The following is a 27,654-nucleotide window of genomic DNA, read 5'->3' on the forward strand; positions in this document are numbered from 1 at the left end:
GTTTGGAAAAGACCTCCAAGGTCACCAAGTCCAACTGTCCACCAACACCACCACAAAGTTCACCACTAACTCATGTCCTCAAGTGCCACATCCACACTTTTGAACACTCTGAGTGATGGTGGCTCCCTGGACAGCCCATTCCAACACTTTCCAACCCTTTCCCTGGAAATATTTTCCCTAATCTCCAATCTAGACATCCCTTGGCACAATTTGAGCCCCTCCTGCACAGGTCAGAGCAGTGCCCAGGAGGGACACGCAGACCACAAGCTCTTCCTCCTGCTTTTCACACCTTGCTGCAACAGTGGGGCCTTCTTGGTTACTTTTAGCAAGATAATAAAAAGCTCATGGAAATGGATTAAAAAATTGCAGTTTGCTGCAGTGAACTTTCCACACAGCTGGAAGTTTAGCTGCTACTTTGAGCTGGGTATGACACCACAATTTCCCACAGTGTTACTTCACTGTTTAAAAGCCATATCAAAGCTGTGCATTGTCACATCCTACTTATCCACAGAGTTTGGGAAGACCTGGATTCCAACTGTTGCCTTGAGTTTCTACACATTTCATAGACATAAATCAGAATATTCCCCCCCAACAGCACTGAAAGATGACTTATCCAGGTAATGAATTTCACCTCTTTCAGAATGCTTAATTCAAATGAACACACAGCACAGGAATGAAATTCAAAGATTTAAAGGGAGTGGTGCAGTTGGAGAATAAGAAGGAAGGTTTCTTCTTGCATCAGAATGTATTAGATCCTGGGATTTGCATGTACAAAGAATTCAGCAACATTCACCGGCATTAAAAACACAGAGATCAAATTAGAAACGTAATAAAAGAAAATAATACCAGCTGAAATTGTAGAATACATCCATATATTATAAAGATTTGACAAATTAAATACATGTTGGTTATACAGAAAGGTTTTTGTAACTTTACATGGACAAATGAGACGAGGGGAAATGAAACCATCTCAAAATACTCAACACAGGTGGTCAGGCTCGTTTGCAAAGTTTAAAAAACTGATACATAAAAATAGCCTAAAAAACACTGGTAATTACAATATGCATTCTTCATTAAGGCCCAATTCAGCAAAGCACTTAAGGAACATGGAACCCATGGAAGCCCCACGGGCTGGGGAATACAGAGGTTGGAAAGCTTAAATGCTGAGGTGAACTGGAGCCAACTGAACACATCATCAGTCAAGTCACACAGTGACCAAAACCACAGACAGATCAGAATGTGCAACTTCCAATCCAACCATTTGGCCTTGGAAAGTCATTCCATGCAACGAAAGGAAATTTGAAGGAAAATTCCCATCCCCCAGGACACAGCTCCCCAGGGATCAGGCTGGACACGAGGACTGGGAAGCAAAGCTTCCCAAACTACAAAAGAGTCATTTAGTGGTGACTCCTGAAATGTGTTTTAGGTAGTTCTCTCTCCCCATAGAAATCTGAATTTAGTTACCAACTCCAGTCAGGGTTTGATGGTTGGGCTTCACTCCTGGTTGTAACCTCAGAGTAACCCCGTGGCAGCTGGAGCTGCAGCTCCCCTTGCTGGGGGGGCTGTGGGACCCCCCAGCATCACACCCAGTCACTGCTGCACTGACACAACCCTCAAGCCCAGTGTTCACTCAAAGAACCCCAAAAAGTCTGTCCAACAGACAAATCCTTATCCAAAGGGAGGCCAAATACCCAGAAAGGTGCTGACAATGGCAATTTCTTCGCATTATTCTCAGTCCTCATTTCAGCTCTCTGAGTCTCTGAGCTACAAAGGATCATTCTGACCCCCTCACTGTGTCCAGACCCAATTTATTGGATGGCTCTTCTAAATTCTGATGGAATTTCAGCAGGCAGGAGCAAATGGGAACTTCCTCAGAGCTCATTTTCCTTACTCAACACTGTGGCTTGAGTTGTATCTTCTCATAGAGACTCACAACAAAGGTTTAGTCTTTAAACAATCTTTTCTTTGAAGTGCATAATTCACTGTACAAATAAATACAGAAGTGCATCGATGGGAAGACAAGAAGCAGAGTGGGAACAGCTTAGGAATCCCCAACTTGCAGCTTTTCCATCCAGGATGACATGGAAGGAGAGGTGTGGACACCTCTTCAATTCCCTTGTGTTGCTACAACGTGATTTTTATGAGAAATGGGATAAAATAGTGCAAGAGCAGCCAGGAAATGCTCAGTAGAAGCTGCTTATTTTAAATAATTTTTATGTTTGCATCAAAAAAGCCCAACTGGACAAGACAGAATATTGCATATTAATTATGTAATTAAGTACAGATTCACCTCCTTTGTGCTCATCAAGTCATAGGTGCATTGGAGAGTGTGGAAAGGAGACACTTTTTAATTATTCAGCGTTGGGATGCCCTGGGATTTTTGGGTTTTCTACCCCCAAACCTCCTGTTGGGAGCTGTAATAAAGACTTTGCAATTTTATTTCACCAATTCTATTCTCACCAGTACTTTCATTAAAAATATCTCTGTAAACAACCAACTTTAGAGAAACAAAACAGACTTTTTTGGAAAATACTGGGAGGGTGAGAACTTAGAGGGGTTTTTGCTAAAACCCTTAATGTTTCTGGCATTAAACTGTTAGCAAAATGTTTGGGTTTTTTTTTCAAATTTTTACCAATAATCCTAATTATTCTGTTGAGCCAAATCAAGGAACAAGAGTTCATCCCTTTTGCCTTTGCTTAAGGAAGTGGGAAATTCTGCACATGGAAATAGAGAAGAGAAGCTTGAACTCCATTTCTGGCCTTTCTCTTGGAGTGGACAAATTCAGGCGCAGCAAAAGAGACTCTTCAGATATGCCAAATATTCTCCTAATAGCACTAAACTGACATTATTATATTTTTAAATCTATTTCAGCTGGGGTGATATTTAGGAAAGAACAAAATAACTCGACTTTCAAAGTAATTCAAAACTTGACATCTGTATTTGTACTTTATGGACAGTAAGACTCAAAATCAAACTGCCCTCAGCCTGGAGGCTCTAAAAACAGCCTTTAAAAATAAATAACTATTTCCACAGTGAAGGGAAATTTATGGTCAAATCATGTTTAAACAAATGCAGCACAATTGGCTTTTTTTAGTATGAACTGCAAATGACCTGTCAAAGACATCAAGAATTGGGAGGTAACACCTTTGATAAATATTTGTAAGTGGCAAAACCCAAAGAAATAAACCCTCAAGAATTAATTTGCTGTTATTTAGAATAAAGGCTTCTATCCCATCTTACATTCTATACAGCATAGGAACATTATACTTTGCTTTAGAAGGTATTTCTATTTAAGAAAGAACTTTGTACAGCAAATGCAACTTTTAGAGCAAACACAACGTTGTATTTACAGTAAACTCAACAATCCAAATGACATGGAATAAATTAACAGAATGTACAACTCTTTATACAGACAAAATAAAAAATAAGGCAGAGTTCTCATTTGAAATTAGCATAGTCAGAAAAGATGTCGATGAAATCTTGTACCACTCTGTAGCAGAACTCATACTGTTCCTGAAAGACAAGAAAACCAGCTCAGTGTGCCTTGGGTGTGTCACCTGATTCCACTGAGAAAATCAGACCCCTGCAGATCCCAGTGCTAAATGTAACATCTTCTACCTGGGACCAGTAGCTGAGGACTGGAATGTTCTGATTTCTATTTATCTATTTATTGTTATGAATAAAACCAATGGCAGGACAGTCTGTTGTCAAATACAGGCTGATTGTTGCTCTTCAGTTAAATGATTTCCTTGAGCTTTATGGTGATGCTTTTTCAACTGAATCCATTCCCAGACCTGGCTCCTCATCCCTGGCACTGGGCTCCTGCTGCAGCAGGACACTCCTCAGCATTCCCCAGAGAATCATGGAATCAGAATCCCAGAATGGGTTGGAAGGGACCTTAATGACCATCTCATCTGATCCCACCCCTGCCATGGGCAGGGACACCTCCCACCAGCCCAGGCTGCTCCAAGCCCTGTCCAGCCTGGCCTGGGACACTCCCAGGGATGGGGCAGCCACAGCTTCTCTGGGCACCTGTGCCAGGGCCTGCCCACCCTCCCAGCCAGGAATTCCTTCCCAATATCCCATCTAGCCCTGCCTTCTGGCACTGGGAAGCCATTCCCTGTGTCCTGTCCCTCCATGCCTTGTCCCCAGTCCCTCTCCAGCTCTCCTGGAGCCCCTTTGGGCACTGGAAGGGGCTCTCAGATCTCCCTGGAGCCTTTTCCTCTCCAGGGGAACATCCCCAGCTCTCCCAGCCTGCCTGTTTTCCAGCTGGTTGCCCCTCTCCATCCTAAGGAGGGGACCCATCCAGGTTTTCCAGGCATGCTGATATGCCTCCAACATGATTTGCTGGATTCCCAAATCTGTAACAACGCTGGTAACAGACAGAACCAGGCTCTGAATTCCCTCCTGCTGGAACACCCAGTGCACAGGAGCCCTTCCACAGGCTCAGCTGGGAGGAGCTGTGGAATTACACCCTGCACTGACAGCATAAAATCCCAGAGCCAGACCCCAAAAAAGCCTTTTCAGCCTTATCTCAGCATGACTGTGGATAATCCAATTCCATTTCTCCAGCTCCTTTCTTCCCATCCACCTGGAAAAGGGGGGTTGAGAGAAATCTTTCTAAAGAGGTTTCAAGAAGCTGAATGGGAGTTGCTATGAAAATACAAAATATCAGTATTTTTGTATGTTTTCAAAATAAAAAAACCCTCAAAAAAGTTGTTAATGTTTAGTCAACAGGGAAAAGCATCCTGACTAATCTTCACATATGAGTTGTAAATGACTGTAAGGAAGACTTGAAAAATATTTTAGGTGAGTGAAAGCCATTTCCAGGGATGAAACTCCCCATCCCTGGGAGTGTCCAAGGCCAGGCTGGATGGGGCTTGGAGCAGCTTGGGCTGGTGGGAGGTGTCCCTGCCCATGGCAGGGGTAGGATGAGATGAGATGAGATGGTCTTTAAGGTCCCTTCCAACCCAAACCATTCCATAATTCCATATTTTTACCTTCCAGTGGCCAACTGTGAGCCAATTTATACCCAGACACATCAAGGCAAGAAAGAACAACTGGTAAACAGCTTGAAAGACATTTTTTCATTATATATTTTGTCATCTGCAACCCTAAAGATTTTGCTTTAACTGCCTCAAATTCCTGAAAGACACAAGGTATTTATCCAAGTCGTATTTTCAGAAATGCTGTTTAAAAAGCCCAAATTTCTGCTAACACCTTGTACATTCCCAGCCATGTCAGCCTGCAGAACCCACCCTTTGTCCTCCTCCCCAAGGATATTTCCCCCCAGCCCTCCCTGGTTCCTACCAGGGTTTGCACCATGTGTGGCCTCTGCAGCCGGAGGCTCTTCACAGCCTGGAACACGTCCAGGAGCCCCTCGGCCTTCACCCGCTCCAGGATGTTGCTCAGGGCGATGAAGGTGCCTGTCCTTCCTGCTCCAGCACTGCAAGGGAAAAGGGTGGCATGACATCCCCTGGGATACACATGGGAAAGGAGGGACACAGGGATTTCTGCCTCTCTATGGTGGGAGATGTAAAGGAATTATCAGCACTGCTGGTGTTATTGTTACTCCAAAGCCATTTGATGGAACGTCTCCTCTCCAAATGGAATGAATTTATTAATTCTTAGGATTTTATAGTCATGGAATGGGTTGGGTTGGGTTGGAAGGGACCTTAAAGATCATCTCCTTCCACCCCCTGCCATGGGCAGGGACACTTCCCACCAGCCCAGGCTGCTCCAAGCCCTGTCCAACCTGGCCTGGGACACTCCCAGGGATGGGGCAGCCACAGCTTCTCTGGGCACCTGTGCCAGGGCCTGCCCACCCTCCCAGCCAGGAATTCCTTCCCAGAATCCAATATAAACCAGCACATGGAATCCTGGAATTGTTTGGGTTGGAAGGGACCTCAAAGCCCACCCAGTGCCACCCCTGCCATGGGCAGGGACACCTCCCACCAGCCCAGGGTGCTCCAAGCCCTGTCCAACCTGGCCTGGGACACTCCCAGGGATGGGGCAGCCACAGCTTCTCTGGGCACCTGTGCCAAGGCCTGGTCACCCTCCCAGCCAGGAATTCCTTCCCAATATCCCATCTAAATCTCTCCTTTTTCAATTTAAAATCATCCCCCCTTGTCCTGTCTCTATCTGCCCTTGTAAAACAGATGCATCTCCTCTGCTGGGCTCACTCTCCTCCCCTCTGCAAAGGTGCCTTGAGCAAATCCTCACAGCCCACACAAATTCAGGTATCTGAATTAATTGAAGAATTTTGACTATTATTGTTATTATTAAAGTATTGTTCAAACATATATTCCAGTTATTCTGTACCAAATCATACTCAAGCTTCCAATCAGCATTACTTACTATTATTATTATTAAATTATTGTTCAAACATATATTCCAGTTATTATGTGCCAAATTATACTGAAACTTCCAATTAGCATTACTTTATTATTATTGTTGTTATTATTGTTGTTATTATTGTTGTTATTACTATTGTTGTGGTTATTGTTATTGTTGTTGTTATTATTGTTATTATCATTGTTATTACTACTGTTATTATTGTTGTTATGATTGTTGTTATTATTGTTGTTGTTGTTGTTATTGTTGTTGTTATTGTTGTTATTATTGTTATTATTATTATTAACATCATTATTATTATCATCATTATTATGTTCTTATTATTATCATTATCATCATTATATCATCATTATTATCATTATTATTATTGTTCTTATTATTATCATCATTATATCATCATTATATCATCATTATTATTATTATCATCATTATCATTATTATTATCATCATCATTGTATCATCATTATTATCATTATTATTATTGTTCTTATTATCATCATTATTATCATCATTATTATGATCATTATATCATTATTATTATCATTATTATCGTTCTTATTATTATCATCATTATTATCATCATTATATCATTATTATTATCATTATTATCGTTCTTATTATTATCATCATTATTATCATCATTATATCATTATTATTATCATTATCATTATCATTATATCATCATTATTATCATTATTATTATTGTTCTTATTATTATCATCATTATTATGATCATTATATCATCATTATTATCATTATTATTATTGTTATTATTATCATTATTATTATTATCATTATTATTATCATCATTATATCATCATTATTGTTATTGTTCTTATTATTATCATCATTACTATATTGTTCTTATCATCATCATCATCATCATCATCATCATCATCATCATCATCATCATCATTATAATAGCATTGTTTTCTCTCTGCTCTCCAGGCCAGGACACACTTTGCCCTGAGCTCCAGTGAGGGATTCCCTCCATTCTGCTGCCCCTTTGCAAACCCGCAGCGTTTCCCCTGGGCCAGACCTGTGAGCCCCTCCCAGCAGGAGCCAACCCGGTGCCAGTGGCTGTGCCAGGCCCCACCTGCAGTGCACGGTGATGGGGTGGTTGCCCGTCTGCTGCTGCTGCCTCTGCACGGCGCCGATGAGGTCGATCATGCCCTTGCCCTCGGCGGGAATGCCAATCTCGGGCCAGCCGTGGAAGTGGAACTGCCGCACCAGCCTGCTCTGCTTCTCCTGGCTGCCCTGGGGGCACAAAACACACCTTCAAACAGCTGGTCATACAATCATAGAATCAGTTGGGTTGGAAAAGACCTCTGAGATCATCAAGTCCAACCCTTGGTCCAACTCCAGTCCCTTTACCAGATCATGGCACTCAGTGCCACGGCCAAGCTCAGTTGAAAAACCTCCAGGGATGGGGAATCCACCCCCTCTCTGGGCAGCCCATTCCAATCCCTGAGCACTCTCTCTGCAAAGAATTTTTTCTGATCTCCAACCTAAACCTCCCCTGGCAGAGCTTGAGCCCATCGTGCCCCCTTGTCCTATTGCTGAGTGCCTGGGAGAAGAGACCAACCCCCACCTGGCCACAACTTCCCTTCAGGCACTTCCAGACAGTGCTGAGGTCACCTCTGAGCCTCCTCTTCTCCAGGCTGAACACCCCCAGCTCCCTCAGCCTCTCCCCACAGCACTTGTGCTCCAGTCCCTTCACCCCACAGCCACAGCCTTACCCTCATCCACCAGGTGGGTCACCTGATCATAAAATGAGATCAGGTTGTTCCAAGGAAATGCCCTCTTCACCCTGGAGTTCTGTAGCATCAATTCTGCACTGCCACAGTGGAGTGTTTGCAGCCTGGGCCAGAATGTGTTATGGACCTTAATGGATTGATGGTCTGATTTCCAACCTTTATATTCCTGACAGGTCTGTTCCTAAATCCCCCAACCACTCTGCTGATAATTTCCCCCTAAAATTCTCCCTTTGGTTTGCAGAGCTGTTGCATCTGGGTAGGACTAAGGACACACAGAGATAAAATCATAGAATCATAGAATGGATGGGGTTGGAAAAGGCCTCCAAGATCATCAAGTCCAACCCTTGATCCAACCCCACTGTGATCACCAGCCCAGGCCACGGAGTGCCCTGGGCTGGTGATCACAGTAGGGTTGGATCAAGACGTGGTGGATTCTCACTCAGTGGCACATCCATAGAATGGATTGGGTTGGAAAAGACCTCCGAGATCATCAAGTCCAACCCTTGGTCCAACTCCAGTCCCTTTACCAGATCATGGCACTCAGCCCCACAGCAATCTCAGCTGAAAAACCTCCAGGGATGGGGAATCCACCCCCTCTCTGGGCAGCCCATTCATCCTGAGTGGGAACAGCTGAAAACTTTCCTTCTGCTCAGGGCAAATGCAAAGTGCTGCTGGAATAACCCAAATCCTGGACTCAGCTTTGCACAGCTCCTCCTGCTGCTTTGGAACTTCACCATTACTGGCCTTGCCTGGATTAAAAGCAGAGTAAAAGGACACACAGGTGCCCAGAGAAGTTGTGGCTAGCCCAGCTCTGGAAGTGTCCCAGGCCAGGTTGGACAGGGCTTGGAGCAACCTGAGCTGGTGGGAGATGTCCCTGCCATGGGATGAGTTTTTAAGTCCCTTCCAACCCAAACCAGTCTGTGGTTCTATGAAAAATCTTCAATCTAATTTTCTTTTATGGATATATGGGACACAGCAGAAAATCTAAGAATTACACCACCAAAAATCAGTTTAATAAACCCCCCAAATCCAACCCCCACTTTGATCAACCACCTGCTTTCCTGACCAAAAATTTCAAGGGCTTTAAGCAAAAACATTTCGTATAAGCTTCCTCTTAATGTCCAATGTCCATCAACCACATTTAGGTTTAGATAAAAATTCCCCCAGCTGAAGATGTAAAATGGTATTTATAAATGGAAGAAGCACCTCATGGAATTTTAAAGGCTGAAATACCTGGCTGTAGGTGACGAGGAAGTCCCTGACACTGATGGCATCCAAGAGGTTGTCACTCTTTATCTCCACTGTGATGTCTCCGTGGGTCACAGAGCCCTCCGATGGCCAGTACTGGCAGCATTTCTCCTGCAAAATCCAGAGGCTTGTCAGCATTCCTGGAGGTTCTTTCCCCAGGTATCAATGTTGTCATCAATCTCTGATGTAGGAGGTGACTCCCAGAGTGAGGAATTTGCTCTAAACAGTTTGTATTGCAAGCACTAATAACACAGAACACAGTGAGAAAATACTTCTGGAATAGAAACCATTAGGATGAAAAGGGCTCAGGAGGCACAGATGGAAAATATTGCCTTAAAACAGAGAGGAATAACTTATGGAACTCCTGAAAGCAATGCAGTGTTGTCTAAAACCACCCAAAATCACAAAAAAAAAGGATTTCCCAGTGCTGGAACACCCTGGTTGCAGTGCTGAACCTGGAATGTTCAATCTGCAGCACATGGACATGCAGAAAACTCTCCATTAACTAATGAGAGGCTCAGAATGAGCCACTGGAGCTTATACTGGGAGGAAAGTTTATATAAAAGCTTGATCCCAAATCCCAAACCACTATGCCATGTCAGGCATCCTTTAATATGAACTGGAAGCTTTTTAAAACTCTAATATTTGGTAGTTTTGGTGGGTTTTCTGACAATTCAAGCACAAGCAGCAACAGTGGCCCACACCAAAGAGTGAAGAGAGTGCTCAGTTTAGGAAAGGGAAAAAAAAAGTATTGCTGGAATTTGGAGATAAGAAACATTTTATCTGATATTAATGGTCCTGTTTTCCAGGTGGGCACAGGAACAGCTCTGCTGGGAACTGTGGGACTCAGGATACGTACCTGCTCCCTCTCCTGGAGCTCCGTGAGCATCACGATGGTGTGGCACTTCCACTCCCACACCATCCGCCAGAAATCCTCCACGGTGTGGGGAAGGGGCCCCTGGGTGGCAATGAAATAATCCTTCTGGCGATAGCCCTGTGGGGAGAGAGGGGGCATGGGCAGGAGGGGCAGGGCTGGGGCACAGGGCCATCACCACCCCCCCCGGGGGGGGCAACTCCCAGGGGCACAGGGGCATCACCCCCCCGGGGGGGGCAACTCCCAGGGACAGGGCTGGGGGCACAGGGACATCAGCACCTCAGGGGGGCAACTCCCAGTGGTACAGGGGCATCAGGACCTCAGGGGGGCAACTCCAAGGGACAGGGCTGGGGCACAGGGGCATCACCCCCTCAGGGGGCAACTCCCAGGGACAGGGCAGGGGCACAGGGGCATCAGCACCTCAGGGGGGCAACTCCCAGGGACAGGGCTGGGGCACAGGGGCATCACCCCCTCAGGAGGCAACTCCCAGGGACAGGGCTGGGGCACAGGGGCATCAGCACCTCAGGGGGGCAACTCCCAGGGGCACAGGGGCATCACCCCCTCAGGGGGCAACTCCCAGGGACAGAGCTGGGGCACAGGGGCATCACCCCCTCAGGGGGGCAACTCCCAGGGATAGGAAGGAGGGACAGGGGCATCACCACCTGAGTGGGGTCAACACCTATGGACAGGGCTGGGGGCACAGGGGCATCACCCCCACAGGGGGCCAACTCCCAGGGACAAGGGACAGGAGGAGAGGGAACAGCCTCCAGCTGGGCCAGGGGAGGGTTCAGGTTGGATGTTGGGGAAAATTTCCTCCCAGGAAGGGTTGTCACTGCCCAGGGCAGGGGTGGAGTGCCCATCCCTGCAGGGGTTTAAAAGCCCTGTGGATGTGGCACTTGGGGACATGGTCAGTGGTGGCCTTGGCAGTGCTGGGGATGGTTGGACTCAGTCTCAGAGGCTTTTTCCAACCTAAAGGATTCTGTGATTCTAAAAAATCTGCCCAATTCAAACCCTGACTTGAGTTATTGCAATCGTGGCTGAAGGGATGAAATTGTGCAGGAAGAGGGAACTGAGAAGGTTTCACAATGAGACTGCACCAACAGCAACTCTCAGGCTTTCCTGCAGAATTAACTCATAACCCAATTCTGAGATAGTTTCATTTCACAGAAACACAGAATCAATTAGGCTGGAAAAGAGCTGTGAGATCATTGAGTCCAACCCATGACCCAACCCCACCATGCCCACTGACCCTGGCACCAAGTGCCACATCCAGCCTTTCCTGATTGCCATCTCATGGGATCAGCCACAATCCTCACCCTCTAAGGGGGTTTTACTGCCTAAAACCACGACTAATTCCCATATTGAAATAAAACCAAGGCACAATCCTGGGCTGCCCAGGCTCCTACAGGGAAGTGGGAAGAGAGCTTGGAATGAACCCAGGCCTGGCCAGGTAAACTCTGCTCTCAGACACTGTGACAGCTTTCCCTGAGCTAAACTCTGACTCTTCTGGTTCTCAGAAGAGCAAACAATTACACCTTCTAACCTGAAGCAGATAATGCAACAGTTGGGTGGTAGTTGTGTGGCTAATTTGTTTCACTGCCTGTTTGTCAGGATTTAATAAAAGCTTTAATTTATAAATCTGAGAACAAGGAGAACGTTTAAACTGCACAATCATTTAAACTGACACTGAAAGCACCAGATGAGAAATGCACTTGGAAACTCCCACAAGCCAAACCCAACCCAAAAAGCTCATGTTCTCCATCAGCCAAGTCGAGTGTGTCTTTAAAAGGTTTATCAGCACCAGCTGAACCTCAGATCTGAGAGTGAAAGGACAGGAATGGCTCATACATACATCTATGAAGGAAGCATTGATGTAGTCTGTATATTCTTGCCCTCTTTTCATGGAAAGAATCACTCTGTTAAAATCATCTGGAAGGAAGAAAAAAAACAACACAAGCCTGGTCTTACTTTTGCCAACTGCTCATGCAAGGACAAACCCCACCAAATCTTTTCTCTGAATTTTTGTTTGCAGGTGCAGACACTGCAGTGCTGGAATTGTGGAATTTCACAGGGAGTATGCAAAGCACACACGTTGGGTTAAAGGTGAAACTCCTGAATGATTTAATTCAAAACATTCCATTGCAACAGGTTGATGAAGCAAAACCCAACTCACTGAATTGGGTGCAGGTGCTTTATGAAGGTGTTTCACTTTATAGAGATATAAAAGCATCTCTTTTCCAGGGAGAGCTGTGCCCTGATGTGTTGCCAACACACCCATAGTGTGTTCTCCCACCAGCCTGGGGGTGACCAGGCAGTGCCAGCACTGCTTCCCAGACCCAGAGTTGGGCTCTTACATGGGATGATCTGGATGACTCTTGCTTTCTTCATGTTTGCTGGGAGGTTCCCAGTTCTCATGTTCTCCTTCATGATCCGAACATTTGTTAACTTCTGGAATAGAACACAGACAGGGATGGAAACTCCTTGGCATGGAAGTGGGTCCCACTCACCATCCCACCCTCAGAGGGCTTTAAAGAGCCTTTATGGAGTGTAAAACAGTGACACAAATGGACACTGACTTGGCACAAAAGCCACTTCACTGTTCTGCCTCTAAAAACTAAGAAAGAACAATAGTCACAGAATGACAGATTGGTTTGGGCTGGAAGGCACAGGAAAGATCATTTGTTTCCCACCCTCTGCCATGGGCAGGGACACCTTCCACTGTCCCAGGTTGCTCCAACCTGGCCTTGGACACTCCCAGGGATGGGGCAGCCACAGCTTTAAAGGAAAGGGGGAACTCCAGATAACACCTGGATGTCATTTACTACTTTAGACCTCTATGGAGAATAAATATTTTAGCATGGCCAAAGTCATTAAAAAGTTCTAATTATTCCCTCAGGACACTAAAATCTGTTTTAACAATGAGCAGACACAGCCAGGTGTGGTTGTTTTCTGCATTTGGGGCTCTCCAATAAAGACAAAAAGGGTGTTTTTTTGTTGAATTTTCTTTCCTGCCAGTTGGACCTTCAGCCAAACTCCCTGCAGTTCTCCCAGGCAGTGGCCACTGAGGTGACAGTCCCACTGAGGTGACAGTCCCACTGAGGTGACAGTCCCACTGAGGTGCAAAGGAGCCCCAGGGCTGCAGTTTCCTCTCCAGCATTATCTGCTCTGGCCTCCAGAGCAGCCCCAAAGAATCACTCCACTTTTCCTCTGCAAACAAACAAAACACACACAGGAAAAGTGTCCAAGAGCAGAGCTCTGAATGAGCATTCCCAGAACTGCCCAGCAAGGCCCTTCACCCACTCAGAGCCACCACCGAGTGACAACCCCATCCCTTTGATGGACTTTTAAGGTGACACTTCGATCTTTTTGGCTTCAGTTTTAGCAAGTTTTTGGCAAAGGACTTCCACACTTACTTTGAATTCTTCTTCCAGCCCCAGCTTGACCAGGTTGGGGGCGGTGCTGTGGGATGTCTGGAGGTGTTTCTCCAGCGATGACACGTCGAGCTCCGTGTCCCCGTAGAGGTAGTACTCGAGTAAGGCTTGGTAGATGAAGGAGTATTGCATCTGGAGGGACAAGGGACAGGAGGGTACAACACAGCCAGGAATTCTGGGCCTTACCCAGCTCATTTGCAACCATAGAATGGGTTGGGAGGAACCTCAAAGCCCACCCAGTGCCACCCCTGCCATGGGCAGGGACACCTCCCACCAGCCCAGGGTGCTCCAAGCCCTGTCCAACCTGGCCTGGGACACTCCCAGGGATGGGGCAGCCACAGCTTCTCTGGCCAACCTGTGCCAGGGCCTGCCCACCCTCCCAGCCAGGAATTCCTTCCCAAAATCCAATATAAACCAGCACATGGAATCCTGTAATGGTTTGGGTTGGGAGGGACCTTAAAACCCATCCAGTGCCACCCCTGCCATGGGCAGGGACACCTCCCACCAGCCCAGGCTGCTCCAAGCTCCACCCAGCCTGGTCTTATCCAGGTGCACACCAGCCCAGCACACACTGGAGTGGAAATACAGAAGCATCCCCTCCTTTAAGCAAGCAAAGTTGTCATTTTAGCCCATCCAAGGCCACTCACGTCTGTCTGGACCATCTGTGGCCGCTGGTGGCGGATCCTGGACACGAAGTCGAACACGTCCACCTTGTGCTCCGCGTGCATCATGTCCATGATGGCGTCGATGACGATGAAGGTGCCCGTGCGGCCCACGCCGGCGCTGGGGACAGAACAATGACACCCCTGGGACACAGCTCTGGGGGCACCACAGGGCTGAGGGCAGAGCCAACCCCTGGGGACACAGCTCTGGGGCCACCACAGGGCTGAGGGCAGAGCCAACCCCTGGGGACACAGCTCTGGGGCCACCACAGTGCTGAGGGCAGAGCCAACCCCTGGGGACACCACAGTGCTGAGGGGGCACAGCTCTGGGGCCACCACAGTGCTGAGAGCAGAGCCAACCCCTGGGGCCACCACAGTGCTGAGGGCAGAGCCAACCCCTGGGGACACCACAGTGCTGAGGGGGCACAGCTCTGGGGCCACCACAGTGCTGGGAGCAGAGCCAACCCCTGGGGCCACCACAGTGCTGAGGGCAGAGCCAACCCCTGGGGACACAGCTCTGGGGCCACCACAGGGCTGAGAGCAGAGCCAACCCCTGGGGACACAGCTCTGGGGCCACCACAGGGCTGAGGGCAGAGCCAACCCCTGGGGACACAGCTCTGGGGCCACCACAGTGCTGAGGGCAGAGCCAACCCCTGGGGACACAGCTCTGGGGCCACCACAGTGCTGAGGGCAGAGCCAACCCCTGGGGACACAGCTCTGGGGCCACCACAGTGCTGAGGGCAGAGCCAACCCCTGGGGACACAGCTCTGGGGCCACCACAGTGCTGAGGGCAGAGCCAACCCCTGGGGACACAGCTCTGGGGCCACCACAGTGCTGAGAGCAGAGCCAACCCCTGGGGACACAGCTCTGGGGCCACCACAGTGCTGAGGGCAGAGCCAACCCCTGGGGACACCACAATGCTGAGGGGACACAGCTCTGGGGCCACCACAGTGCTGAGAGCAGAGCCAACCCCTGGGGACACCACAGTGCTGAGGGGACACCACTCTGGGGCCACCACAGTGCTGGGAGCAGAGCCAGCCCCTGGGGCCACCACAGTGCTGGAAGCAGAGTCAAACCACCACTGGGAAATACATCATTTCACACAATCATGGAATGGTTAAGGGTGGAAAAGCCCTCAGAGATGACCGAGTCCAACAGTTCCCCCAGCACTGCCAAGGCCACCACTGACCATGTCCCCAAGTGCCACATTCACATGGCTTTTAAATCCCTCCACCCCTGCCCTGGGCAGTTCATTCCAGTGTTTGACAGCCCTTTCAGTGAAGGAATTTTTCTTAATATCCAACCTAAACATCCCTGGTTTTCATTTTAACAATGACAGCAAAAAATAAAAATAAAAAATTACAATTTCTTTTTTAGAAAGTGATTTTTTTTTCAAACACAAAAAGCCCCCTCTTCCCAGCTCAGGATTGATCACACCAGAATTATAATTTAAAAAACCTTTAGAAAAAAAATCTGATTAATCATCTATAATAATTCAGCCTAAGATGAAATTCTAATTATTTTTTCTGATTTTTAGTTCCACATTCCCCAACACTTCAATCTCCAAACCCCTTTTTGGGGTTTATATCCTTCAGAGCCACGAGAGGGAGCGCGACCCTCAGAAATGCCACCATCCCGCGCCTCCCAGCCCTTCCTGCCAGAGGAAAAGGGCATGGCATCCTGTGCTGGGCACTGCCAGCTCTCCTTTAACCTTCGCTTGGCTGCAGTGGCCACAAACACCTCCAGCAACAGGAGGAAATGTCTCTCCTCACCCCCAGGAGGCTCAAAGATACGCAGCAGTTTTCAGCAAGGAAAGAAACATTAGGGTTTAAATAACACCAAGAAAAAAATCCTGTGCTCATAAACAACTCTGAGATCAGCTGAGTTGGTTAAAACTTGGTTGTAGTAACGCCAAGGTCATGGGTTCAATCCCCTGTGTGGGGCACTGACTGAAGAGTTGGACTCGATGATCCTTGGGGGTCCCTCCCAGCTCAGAATGGTCTGTGCATCTCTCACTAGTCTGTGAAACTCAGTTCTTCTGCCCTCACACACTTCTAGCAGCAACACCAGGGGAAAGCAAAGCCCCAGGTCCTGCTATTCATTCCAGAGGTCTGCAGGGACCATGGGCACGAGTGGATCTCTGGACTACCACAGACCTTCACCAAAACCTTCTGCCTCCAAATCCCTTTGGATTTCATCCCCTCTTTGGCAGCCCCTCCTCACTCCTCCCAGTCCCACTCCAGTGCTCTCACCCTCTGGTCCCACCTGGCCCCTCCAGCCTTGGACCTCAGCACCTTCCAACTCCTTTCATTCATGTTTGACCTCAGGTGAATCCCCCTCCTGTCCTGCTCCTTTTACTCCCTGTTTACAGACTTTTTCCTCTTCCTGACACATCCTGGGAGCCACCTCTGATCATGGGTCACCCACCTCCAGTTCACACTCACCCTTCATTGCTCCTTCCTGAGCCCTGCTTGGGGCTTCCCCACCTCCCTTCCCTTCTCCACCTCCCTTCCCTTTCCCTATTTCCCTTCCCTTCCCCACCTCCCTTCCCTTCCCCACCTCCCTTCCCTTCCCCATCTCCCTTTCCCCACCTCCCTTCCCTTTCCCCATTTCCCTTCCCTTCCCCACCTCCCTTCCCTTCCCCACCTCCCTTCCCTTCCCCTGTTTCCCTTTCCCTATTTCCCTTCCTTTTCCCTGTTTCCCTTCCCTTCCCAGCCACAACCCCTTTTCACACATCCTTGTTCCCTGCCCTTCTTCCCTCACTCCAGGCCAGCCCTGAATCCCATCCCTGCATGTTCCTGCCAAAGCTGGGGATTTCACCACCTTTGCCTTGGAATTTCCCTGATTTTATCCACCTTAACTCCTCCAGGGTGTCCCTTACTCAGCTATTCCTCAACTGAAAAACTGTATTTCTAAAAACTTAAGGAATCAAAGAATTGGCAGAAACTCCAACCACCTCCTGCCCTTGTTCTCACTTTTTTTACTTCCAAATGCTCCATCAGTGCTTGATTCACTCCCAGGAGACTCTGATGGAGCTGCCTTGGTCCCAGTGCCTGGGTAACAGCTTTTAAAAGCTCACTAAAAATGGCTGGTTACTCACTCCTGATGGGCTTCCCCTTCCTCTTCCCAACAATTCGATGGTGTCACATCCTGAGCTCCAAAGGAAATGAAGTGTCACCTCTCTGCTTTATTTGTGACACAGGCTGAGCCTCCAGCACTGACACAAGGTCAGGCTGTGCTCTCCTGGCACATTATGGTTAAATCTCTTCAGATTTTAATTAAGATATGTCATATTTTCCTCTATTTTGTCTCTACTACAGCTCATTAAGGCAAGCACAGCATTTCCTGCCGGTGCCAAATAAAGCCCGAGCCCAAAATGCACCTCCACGCACAACAAAGGGCCATAAAAACATTGTGGGCTCCTCAAGGGAGAGACAACGAGACAACTAAAACCTCTCTGGTTTTCTTCAAGCCCCTTATTTATGACACCTGGGAGAGGAGGTGAAGCTCAGCAAGGCAAGGAGTGACTGGAAACCCAACACCCTCTTTCTCACCAGCACATGTTCCAAAGGAGGATTTCGAGATGTTTGATACAAGCAAGACAATTAAAAAAGGCAAATAGATGAATCTGCAACCTTTTCTTTCCTTAAGAACAAGACCCAGGAAGACAAAGCTCCTTTTGTTTTCTTTTTATTCTAAACTTGTGATGAGAATTGCTCCTGAAAAGACACTTCTTGCAACTTACAGTTGCTATAGAGACTGCAATAAGTCTCTTAAAGCTGAGCTGGAGTTTGGGTTTAGTTTCATTAAGATCTCAGCAGTTCAGCACAAGCCTTTGATGGCAGGACCTGTGTGTGACCCACGGGTGGGAATATCGCTCTGCATTCCTTTGGAGCACAGTTTGCAGATTGCAGCATTTCAGTCTCTTGACTGAAGTCTTTATTCCCAATTTTTGTGGCATTTCGTGGCTAATTTGCAGAGGAAAGAGCAATTTTACTGTGGGAGAAGTGGGGGATAAATTCCCAGAGGGGCGTTTAGTGGCAGAGGTCACAGATTTGGACTCTGGGTCTGCTTTTCTGACAAGGAACGTATTGATACCAAACTCTGGAGGCCACTCATGGATTTAAGAGCCCCCACAAACAACAAAACACCAACTTCTGTTGGAGCATTAAAGTGACAGCAAAGACGGACCTTTTAAAATTGGTTTTTGCTCTGTGCTCCCAAAAAAGCTCAGCATGTTGTTACCCTTTGATATAAATATGTGAACAGATGTAGCTATAAAAGTAAAAATGTAAATAAATAATCTATAAATAAAAATACTCTATAAATATAAAAATGTAAATAATCTATAAATATAAAAATGTAAAAAATCTATAAATATAAAAATGTAAATACTCTATAAATATAAAAATGTAAATACTCTATAAATATAAAAATGTAAATAAATACTCTATAAATATAAAAATGTAAATAAATACTCTATAAATATAAAAATGTAAATAAATAATATAAAAACGTAAATAAATAATATAAAAATGTAAATAAATATAAAAATGTAATAAATACTCTATAAATATAAAAATGTAAAAAATCTATAAATATAAAAATGTAAACAAATAATCTATAAATATAAAAATGTAAATAAATACTCTATAAATATAAAAATGTAAATAAATACTCTATAAATATAAAAAGGTAAATAATCTATAAATATAAAAAGGTAAATACTCTATAAATATAAAAATGTAAATAAATACTCTATAAATATAAAAATGTAAATAAATAATATAAAAACGTAAATAAATAATATAAAAATGTAAATAAATAATATAAAAATGTAATACTCTATAAATATAAAAATGTAAATAAATAATCTATAAATATAAAAATGTAAATACTCTATATATATAAAAATGTAAATAAATACTCTATAAATATAAAAATGTAAATAATCTATAAATATAAAAATGTAAATACTCTATAAATATAAAAATTTAAATAATTAATCTACAAATATAAATACTCTATAAATATAAAAATGTAAATAAATAATCTATAAATATAAAAATGTAAATAATCTATAAATACTCTATAAATATAAAAATGTAAATAAATAATCTATAAGTATAACCTATAAATATAAAAATGTAAACAAATAATCTATAAATATAAATAATCCATAAATATAAATGCATAAATAAATATATCTATAAATAGGTAAATAAATGTATCTACAAATATGTAAATACATATAAATACATGTAAATACATATAAATACATATAAATACATATAAATACATATAAATACATATAAATAAGTAACCCCAGGCCAAGCCAGGAGAAAGCCTTGAGGGGCACAGACTCACCTGCAGTGAACCACGATGGGTCCAGCATGGGCAGGATTCAGTGCTTTGACTTTTTTCAGGAATTTCAGCATCCCGATGGGTGTGAAAGGCACCCCAAAGTCTGGCCAGCTGGTGAAGTGGAGCTGAGTGACGAGTCTTGGGGCTTTACAGCCCTCCTGGAGCTGCAGCAACACACACAGAGCCTGTTGCACAAACCCAGCAGCTCCCAGGCAAAGATTTACCAACAAACTGCCCTGGTTGGTTGTAAATTTAATTCCTGCAACATCTTGAGCTGACTCAAGGGTTGGAAGTTTACAGTGTGTGTCAAATACAAACACTGAGTAAAATGACTACAATATTATTGATTTATCTTTGCAGTGAAAATGGGAGTAGTCCCAGGATGGGACTGCAAAGAGTCAGACTCACAATTTATGTCAATAATGGAGCTCATCTCAAGTTCTTCACCTATAAAATCCTCACAAGCCCTTTTTTAGCAGCCTCAGACAAAACTCACAAATTTCAGTCTCAATACTCAGGATGTGCATGGCTGAGAGATGCCAAGTGCCAGCTTGGGAAAGTGCCAGAAGGGCTGCCCTTTACCACCCAACTGCTGCCACGTTCTTGGTCTGACCCAGAAGAGGAGAAGCCACCAGAGGAGCTGTGTCAGCACCTCCTCACCTGCACTCACCAACCACAACCCACCCTCAAGCTGAGAAAACTCATCTGTCTCACAAGCTGTTGGTCCCTTGGCCAAGGTCAAAGCCTTTGCTTCCAACTGGAGAGACCCCACTGGTGCTGTGAGAGCTTTGTCTCCATCACTGCCCACCCAAACCCCACCAACACTTGAGCAGCAGATCAACCACTGGCTCCACTCCCAAACTTCCATCCCTCAGTTTATCCACAGCATGTGCATTCCATGCTGTTCCTCCCCTCCCATGCCACCTCCTGAGCAGTTTTACCACCAATCCCCACTCCCACCAAACTGGTCTCCAGGCAAACCAGCACAGAGCTGCTCCCCAGCTCAGAATGTGGGGCTGATGCTGAGGAACCCACGTGTGTTTTCACTCATTCACAGCATCAGTGAGCTTGGAAGAGACCTTGAGGATCATCCAACCCAACCATCAACCCAGCACCACCGTAATCACCCCAAGGCCACACCACCAGGGAGGTCTGAGGGGTTCTGAGCTCTCCATGGAGTTCTGCACATGGTTTATCACCTCTCACCAGCCCTTATGGTCCTTGTCTTCAAACAACTGGACAGTCATTGCATTACAAACAAAGGAGCTCCCATTAAACTGATCCCATGTGAGGCCACACATTGGGGACAAGAGCAGAGCCACCCCCACCACCTCTCCTGGGATCTAAAGCTTGAACTTCTGCCAGAGACACAGCAAAAATCAAGCTGTAATTCTGGCTGACATTGGCCACCTAATATCTGCTCTGAACACCCAAACACACCCAAATTCCCTCATTCATTTATCTCTACAACCTGTCCCAGAAAGAAAAGCTCAAGTCCCTGCTCCTGTGCTCCCTCCTGGCAGTCACCAGACATGACTTCACGTGGCACTTTGTCCCAGAGATCCAGCAGAACCTCCCGCAACCCGTGAATTGTGTGGATGCTCCAAGGGCAGACCCTGCCTCCCCTCCTAGGAGAGGCCCCACCCCTTTGCCACTCTGCAGCCCTCTTGCCCTCATTTCCTGCATTTTTGAGGCCACCATTGGATCAGTTTTCCCTGGAGCCCCCCAAGGAAGAGCCCGGGGAGGGGGTTGCTCCTCACCGCCTGCACGCAGAACTTGCGCACGGTGTAGTCCACCAGCACCACGCAGTCCTCCACGGACACACGGATGCCCCCGTAGGTCCAGCAGCCCTGGTCAGGCCAGTACTGGTGGCATTTCTCCTGCAGGAAAACACAGGTTGTTTGATACCACTGAGTTTGCTCTCACTGCTGCTCACTCATTAAAAAGGGAGTTAATTGAAAACAGGGCATGTAAATAGGGATATGGAGCTTCTCGTCTGACACGAAGCAGCTTTAACACCTCTGGTGCTACTGAAGCTTAAATTGTTGCAGAGAGGGCAAGAACAGCTTGGAATTTGAATGCTTGAAGACCTACAGAGCTTCTGTTGCAGTTTGGCTGCTTTGTGAGGGGTGTCCAGCTGTGGGGACTGTGATGCTTTGAGTCCCTTTTCAGTGGGAAAGGCAAGGCAGACCTTATTCCACAGAATCACAGCATGGGTTGGGTTGGGAGGGATCTTAAAGATCATCTCATTCCACCCCCTGCCATGGGCAGGGACACCTCCCACCAGCCCAGGGTGCTCCAAGCCCTGTCCAACCTGGCTTTGGACACTCCCAGGGATGGGGCAGCCACAGTTTCTCTGGGCAGTCATTTGGAGTCCTCAGGAACACTCAGATTTAACAGCTCTGGCTGCTCCCACTGGGAATGGGCCCTCCTGGATTGCCTTTGCTGCCTGAGCTTCATCCAGGCAGGACAATAAAGCTGGAGGAGCATCCTGGAGAGGCAAGGAAGGAATGCCCATCCAGCTAAGACAGGAGGAGTGGGGGGACAGGAAGGACCAGCATCACTCTCACAGTGAAGCAGCTTTAATTTTCAACTGTTTTGTGGGTGTGCCAGAAAGAATTTTGGAACTCAGGAAAATGCACAGTGTTTTTATCTTCATTCCCAACCAAACCCACCCACAAGTGCAGCCTTAGGTTGGGATAAAACATGAGAACTTTGCTTTGCCTGTGGGCTGTGCAGGACACAAAAGGCCACCAGAGTGTTTTCCTTGAGAAAAACCGAGAGATTTTTGTCTTTCAAAAATGCAAACTACATTTTTGAGCAGAAACAAGGACCAGGGGAGGAAGTGGTCAGAAATGGAGGCTGTGAGGACACCCCAGAGCACAGTGCAAGCTCTTTACCTCTTTTCTCTCTTTCAGGTTGGTTAACATGACAATGACAGCTGATTTCTGCTCCCATATCATCCTCCAGAAGTCATTGACTGTTTCTTGCTTGGGTCCTGCAGGAAGAACAGAGCAATGCTCAGGAGGGGGGTGGAGGGCAGCAGATCTCAGCCCACCCCAAAGCCCCTGCCTGGGGAGTCCACCCCAAAGCCCCTGCCTGGGGAGCCCACCCCAAAGCCCCTGCCCGGGGTGCCCACCCCAAAGGCCCTGCTTGGTGTGCCCACCCCAAAGGCCCTGCCCGGAGAGCCCACTCCAAAGCCCCTGCCTGTGCTGCCCACCCCAAAGCCCCTGCCTCGGTTGCCCACCCCAAAGCCCCTGCCCGGAGTGCCCACCCCAAAGCCCCTGCCCGGAGTGCCCACCCCAAAGCCCTTGCCCAGTCTGCCCACCCCAAAGCCCCTGCCTGGAGAGCCCACCCCAAAGCCCCTGCCTGTGCTGCCCACCCCAAAGCCCCTGCCCGGAGTGCCCACCCCAAAGCCCCTGCCCGGAGTGCCCACCCCAAATCCCCTGCCCGGGGTTGCCCACCCCAAAGCCCCTGTCCAGGTTGCCCACCCCAAAGCCCCTGCTTGGTGTGCCCACCCCAAAGCCCCTGTCCAGGTTGCCCACCCCAAAGCCCCTGCCTGTGCTGTCCACCCCAAAGCCCCTGCCTGTGCTGTCCACCCCAAAGCCCCTGCCTGTGCTGTCCACCCCAAAGCCCCTGCCTGTGCTGCCCACCCCAAAGCCCCTGCCTGGGGTGCCCACCCCAAAGCCCCTGCCTGGGGTGCCCACCCCAAAGCCCCTGCCTGGGGTGCCCACCCCAAAGCCCCTGCCTGGGGTGCCCACCCCAAAGCCCCTGCCTGGGGTGCCCACCCCAAAGCCCCTGCCCAGGGTGCCACCCAGACCTGTGCACAGCTTTGGATTCTATCACACATGACTTAAAAATGCCCATTTTTTTCCTTTTACACGACCACATGCACCCAAATCTACATTTCTAGTGGAGATCTCCTCCCTTGAAACGCCATTCACAGAAACACAGAATGGTTTGGGTTAGAAAGGACATGAAAATGCAGCTGAAAAAAACCTTTCAAACACCCCTAAAATTAAAGGCCTTCACCCCTAAGATGAAGAGAACAGAGAAAGGAGAACAAGTTACCTTGGGCTGCTATGAATTTATTCTTCTCTTTATAACCCTGTGGGAACAAAGATCACAGCAGTTCAAAGATGGGGTAGCAACATGGGCCAGCAGAGAAATATTTCATTTAATTCACAGAGTCAGCACTTGGGCCAACAGTGGGCACGTGCCAACTTACATCTATATATGAGGCATTGATGTAGTCTGAAGGTGACCCATCCATTTGGGTCAAAATCACCCTGGAATGATCATCTGAAAGAAAACAAGCACCAAGGCATGTTGGTCACTCTGAAATGTGTTATTTCCTTGCATGCAGGAGGCCTGGAAAAGCACAGAGTTCCCAAAACATACAGGTTGGGCACACACAGAACATAAAAAGCATTTGGGGCCAGTGAAATTGTTATTAATTACAAATTTTCAGCAAAAAAACCCCCACTAACCAAATTAATTGGCTGATTTAAAAGGGAGTGTCTTACATGGCAGGATGTTGGGATATCTGTTCTTCTCCCTGTTTTCTTCCCTGTTTGCCATTTCAAATGTTCCCTGCACATACCCAGAGGTTAAAGACTGAAAAAAAAAAAAAATAGAAGTCAACGTGTTAGAAAACAACTAATTCCTGACTGCACGTGGGAAAAATCTGCATTTTCACACATTTCTTTGCATCCAATAGAATTAAACACATTTCAGCTTTTAATAACTTTAATTCCTCTCTAACAGGAAACCCAAGGCCTGACAGGTTTCACTACAGCAAATGAGCTCAGCAGTTTTGGAACAAGAAGTCATTTTTTCCTCCAGAGATCACAGCTCTGCAGAAGATTGTTCAACTCTGAGCTGCTGCCTGCAGGTGCCATCTGTCCATGGTGACTCACAGCACCACGACCCACAACAACACTTGCTCCAGTAACAGGGTTTGGTTGTCAATATGTCACTGCTGAGGACATCAAACATCACCCAACTCGCTCAGGGCCACCCACAGGAGAAGGTCCAGCTCTGGCACAAAGGGAGGGAGGAAAAATGAACTGCAATTTTTTGGATGCTGAAAGAGCACAAGGTGAGTTCTGCAAGTCACCAGCAAGATCTGAGAGTGCAGATAAATTCAGTCAGCCTTAAAAGACTCCCACAACAAAACCAGTCCTGGAGAACAGTCAAACTAAAGGGAGAAATGGAGAGGAAGAGGGTGAAGATGAAAACAAGGAGATGCCCAAGGAGCTTCTCCCCCACCATGGCAGGAGCTGCTGAGATGCCACCACTGCCGATGGACCAAACCAGAACTGAACTTCCTTAAGAGCCTCCTACTGAACTCCTAAACCCTCAGTGTCAGCATGTTTGATCCCACCAAGGTACAATCCCAGTGGGTTGGGAATGCACAGCCACCTTCTCCAATCTTCTCCCTCCCACCACCCTGTCTGAGTCACACAGGGCAAGGGGAGAAAGAGGTGAGAGATGGTCCAGGCTGAAAGCACCATCCCTGCTTGGCTGGCACAGGGCAGGGCTTGGAATTCCCCCCTGGAAACAGCCCTGGTGTTGCCAGGGTGACCTGGGACAAGGAGGGGTGTGGGGAGGACTTCACCACCACCACAGAGGAAACAGCAACGGGGGTTTGTGGGTTTGGGCTGTTGGGGTTTTTATGTCACTTCAACCTGTGAATGTGAAAGAAAGAACAGAAAAGGTTGACAAAGGGCTTGAGACAGAAAGCTGCTTTTTGCAAACTGCTCCTTTCCTTTCAGATCAGCTCATTTGGCTGATTAACACACATTTATGATTTACAACGCAGAGAAAACCTCATTTTGTATGGAAACAAAGAGTGGAAGGTGTTCCTGCCCATGGAAGGGTTTGGAACTGGATGATCCCAAAGGTCCCTTTCAACCCAAACTCCTGACTTTATGATTCTAGGAAATAATTATCTCTTTAAACACAATTTCCTCAAACAAAGTCAGGCAACAAATTCCCAACGAACAGTCACAGAAGTTCTGCATCTTCATGTGAAAAATGGATGAAGAAGGGGAATTATTCTTGGCAAAATCCTCTCTCCATCCCCTGCTCCTGAGCCCTGCAAGCCCCAGGGTGGGTGATGGAGCCCAGTGCTTGGGCACAGCCCAGCAGCAGCTCCCACCCTCTGTGGAGGATCTGATTCACCTCACCATGTCCTCTCCATCACCCCCAGTCACGAGGAGCTGAGGAGAACTGGTGGCACTGGGTCATCTGCTGCCACCACATCCTGCTCTGCCCCCACTTCCAGGAGCCCTGAAATCCCTCTGAAGCTTCTGAGAGGCTCAAGACAGAAAAACTTCCTCCTTCTTTCCTCCCCTAAATGAGCCACAGGGATTTCTTCTTAAGCCAAAATGAACATTTCAAAAGCAAATTCTAACAGGAAGCTTTTCTGTAATTAATCTCAGGCAATCAAGGCAATAAACCATCCCAAACTTCCAACCCCCAGCTCATATTCCATGAGGGATGACAGACAGAGAGAGGGGCCTTACAGAAAGGAATAGAGGTTTGTAAAACCTGGTTCCTTCCTTTGCTGTGCAGAAAGAACACACTGTTCCAGTGCCCAGTGTGCACCCAGGGATCAGAGAACAAAGAAGGAGCACCTGAGAGGAGAAGGAGCCTCTGCTGTTCTGGGGAGGGTACAAGGAGTGCCCTGTGCCTCTTCAGGGTAATTTGGGCTTTAAGGACAAATTCAAAGGTACTGAAGACACCATCAGGTACATCAATCTAAGAGAACTGTCCTCAAAAATCAGGAACTGTCCTCAAAAACCCTTCTGCCTCCTGCACTCTTCATCTAACACCATTTGCTTTATATTTACAAACACATCCCTTGGGGACAAAGCTGTTTGGGTGCTGCCCCAGGCTGGGCACTGCTGGCTCACAGGACTCACCATTTCCAGCCTAAATGTGCTTCCAATTCCCACTGGAGACCCTGGACCTGCATCCCCAGAGCTGCCTGACCCCTTGGTGTGTTAGACCAGCACGTGTGAAGCAACTCCACAGTGGGCAGAGCTCCTGGTGTGTCCTCATGGCAGAGCTGCAGTCACAGAACCATGGAATCATTGAGTAGTTTGGGTTGGAAGGGACCTTGGAGAACATCCCATCTCACCCCTGCCATGGGCAGGGACACCTCCCACCAGCCCAGGGTGCTCCAAGCCCTGTCCAGCCTGGCCTGGGACACTCCCAGGGATGGGGCAGCCACAGCTTCTCTGGGCACCTGTGCCAGTCAAACTCCACCACAGCTCAGCAGCTCCCAGCCAAGGCTTGTGCCAAGTGGCAAGCTCTGGGCACATCCAAAGCCTGCAGGATGTGGCAGCTGTGGCCTCCTGGGGCAGATCCAGGGTGGGAGGCTGGAGCTGAGTCCAGGGGGCTGAGTGCTGGGGGATGCTCTGCAGGGGGGTCATCACACATATCTGTGCTGAAGGCTCTTGTTTCATCATCTCCTTTCCTTGCAGTGCTGCAGAACAAACTTCTCTGTGTCAGCTGCCCTGCTTTGTGCCACAATATCAATCACTCTGATCTCCAGCTGTCTTCCTGCCTTCCATCCCCCCTCAGGCTGGAGCAAACAGGGAAAAAAAGCCACATCCATCACCAAGGAAACCTCCCGTCCCACCAAGCCCATTTCTGAGGGGCAGTCCCCAGTTTTTCTGTTTGCAGACACCACCTCACACACTCACAGCAAAGTGTTCCAAGCAAGACAGGGTTTAAAAATTAAATCTGATGGTTTGTTTGACTCAGAAGTGCAGAACAAATTAATGAGGAGAGTCACAATCCACCAGCACACGCCTCGTCGAGGTAGTTCTCACTCTCATTTTGGCAGCTTTGATAAATATCTCCACAGAGCTCCCTCTCTGATAGGGGAAAATTATGTGTTTTAAAGATATCATCAAACAAATTGCAGATATAAATATGCTCCCAATTAAGGA

General features: G+C 47.2%; 1 protein-coding gene across 4 annotated transcripts in view; it reads right to left on the reverse strand.

The window, feature by feature from the left end:
* Window positions 1–689: 689 nt before the first annotated feature.
* PTPRE (protein tyrosine phosphatase receptor type E) overlaps window positions 690–27,654 on the reverse strand; it is a 112,374-nt gene continuing 85,409 nt past the window's right edge. For all 4 annotated transcript variants that reach the window (XM_071563827.1, XM_071563825.1, XM_071563828.1 and 1 more), the window contains 15 exons: window positions 24,217–24,307; window positions 23,919–23,992; window positions 23,762–23,798; window positions 22,591–22,688; window positions 21,451–21,570; window positions 19,694–19,854; window positions 14,312–14,447; window positions 13,647–13,796; window positions 12,588–12,681; window positions 12,086–12,162; window positions 10,219–10,353; window positions 9,345–9,470; window positions 7,451–7,611; window positions 5,311–5,446; window positions 690–3,513 (listed from right to left, as the gene is read on the reverse strand). In XM_071563827.1, the coding sequence (XP_071419928.1) occupies window positions 3,439–3,513; window positions 5,311–5,446; window positions 7,451–7,611; window positions 9,345–9,470; window positions 10,219–10,353; window positions 12,086–12,162; window positions 12,588–12,681; window positions 13,647–13,796; window positions 14,312–14,447; window positions 19,694–19,854; window positions 21,451–21,570; window positions 22,591–22,688; window positions 23,762–23,798; window positions 23,919–23,992; window positions 24,217–24,307 (1,671 nt within the window). In that variant the 3' untranslated portion in view covers window positions 690–3,438. The remainder of the gene's footprint in view (window positions 3,514–5,310; window positions 5,447–7,450; window positions 7,612–9,344; window positions 9,471–10,218; window positions 10,354–12,085; window positions 12,163–12,587; window positions 12,682–13,646; window positions 13,797–14,311; window positions 14,448–19,693; window positions 19,855–21,450; window positions 21,571–22,590; window positions 22,689–23,761; window positions 23,799–23,918; window positions 23,993–24,216; window positions 24,308–27,654) is intronic.

This window comes from Pithys albifrons, chromosome 9 (genome assembly GCF_047495875.1).
Source record: "Pithys albifrons albifrons isolate INPA30051 chromosome 9, PitAlb_v1, whole genome shotgun sequence".
NCBI classification, from domain to species: Eukaryota; Metazoa; Chordata; class Aves; order Passeriformes; family Thamnophilidae; genus Pithys; species Pithys albifrons.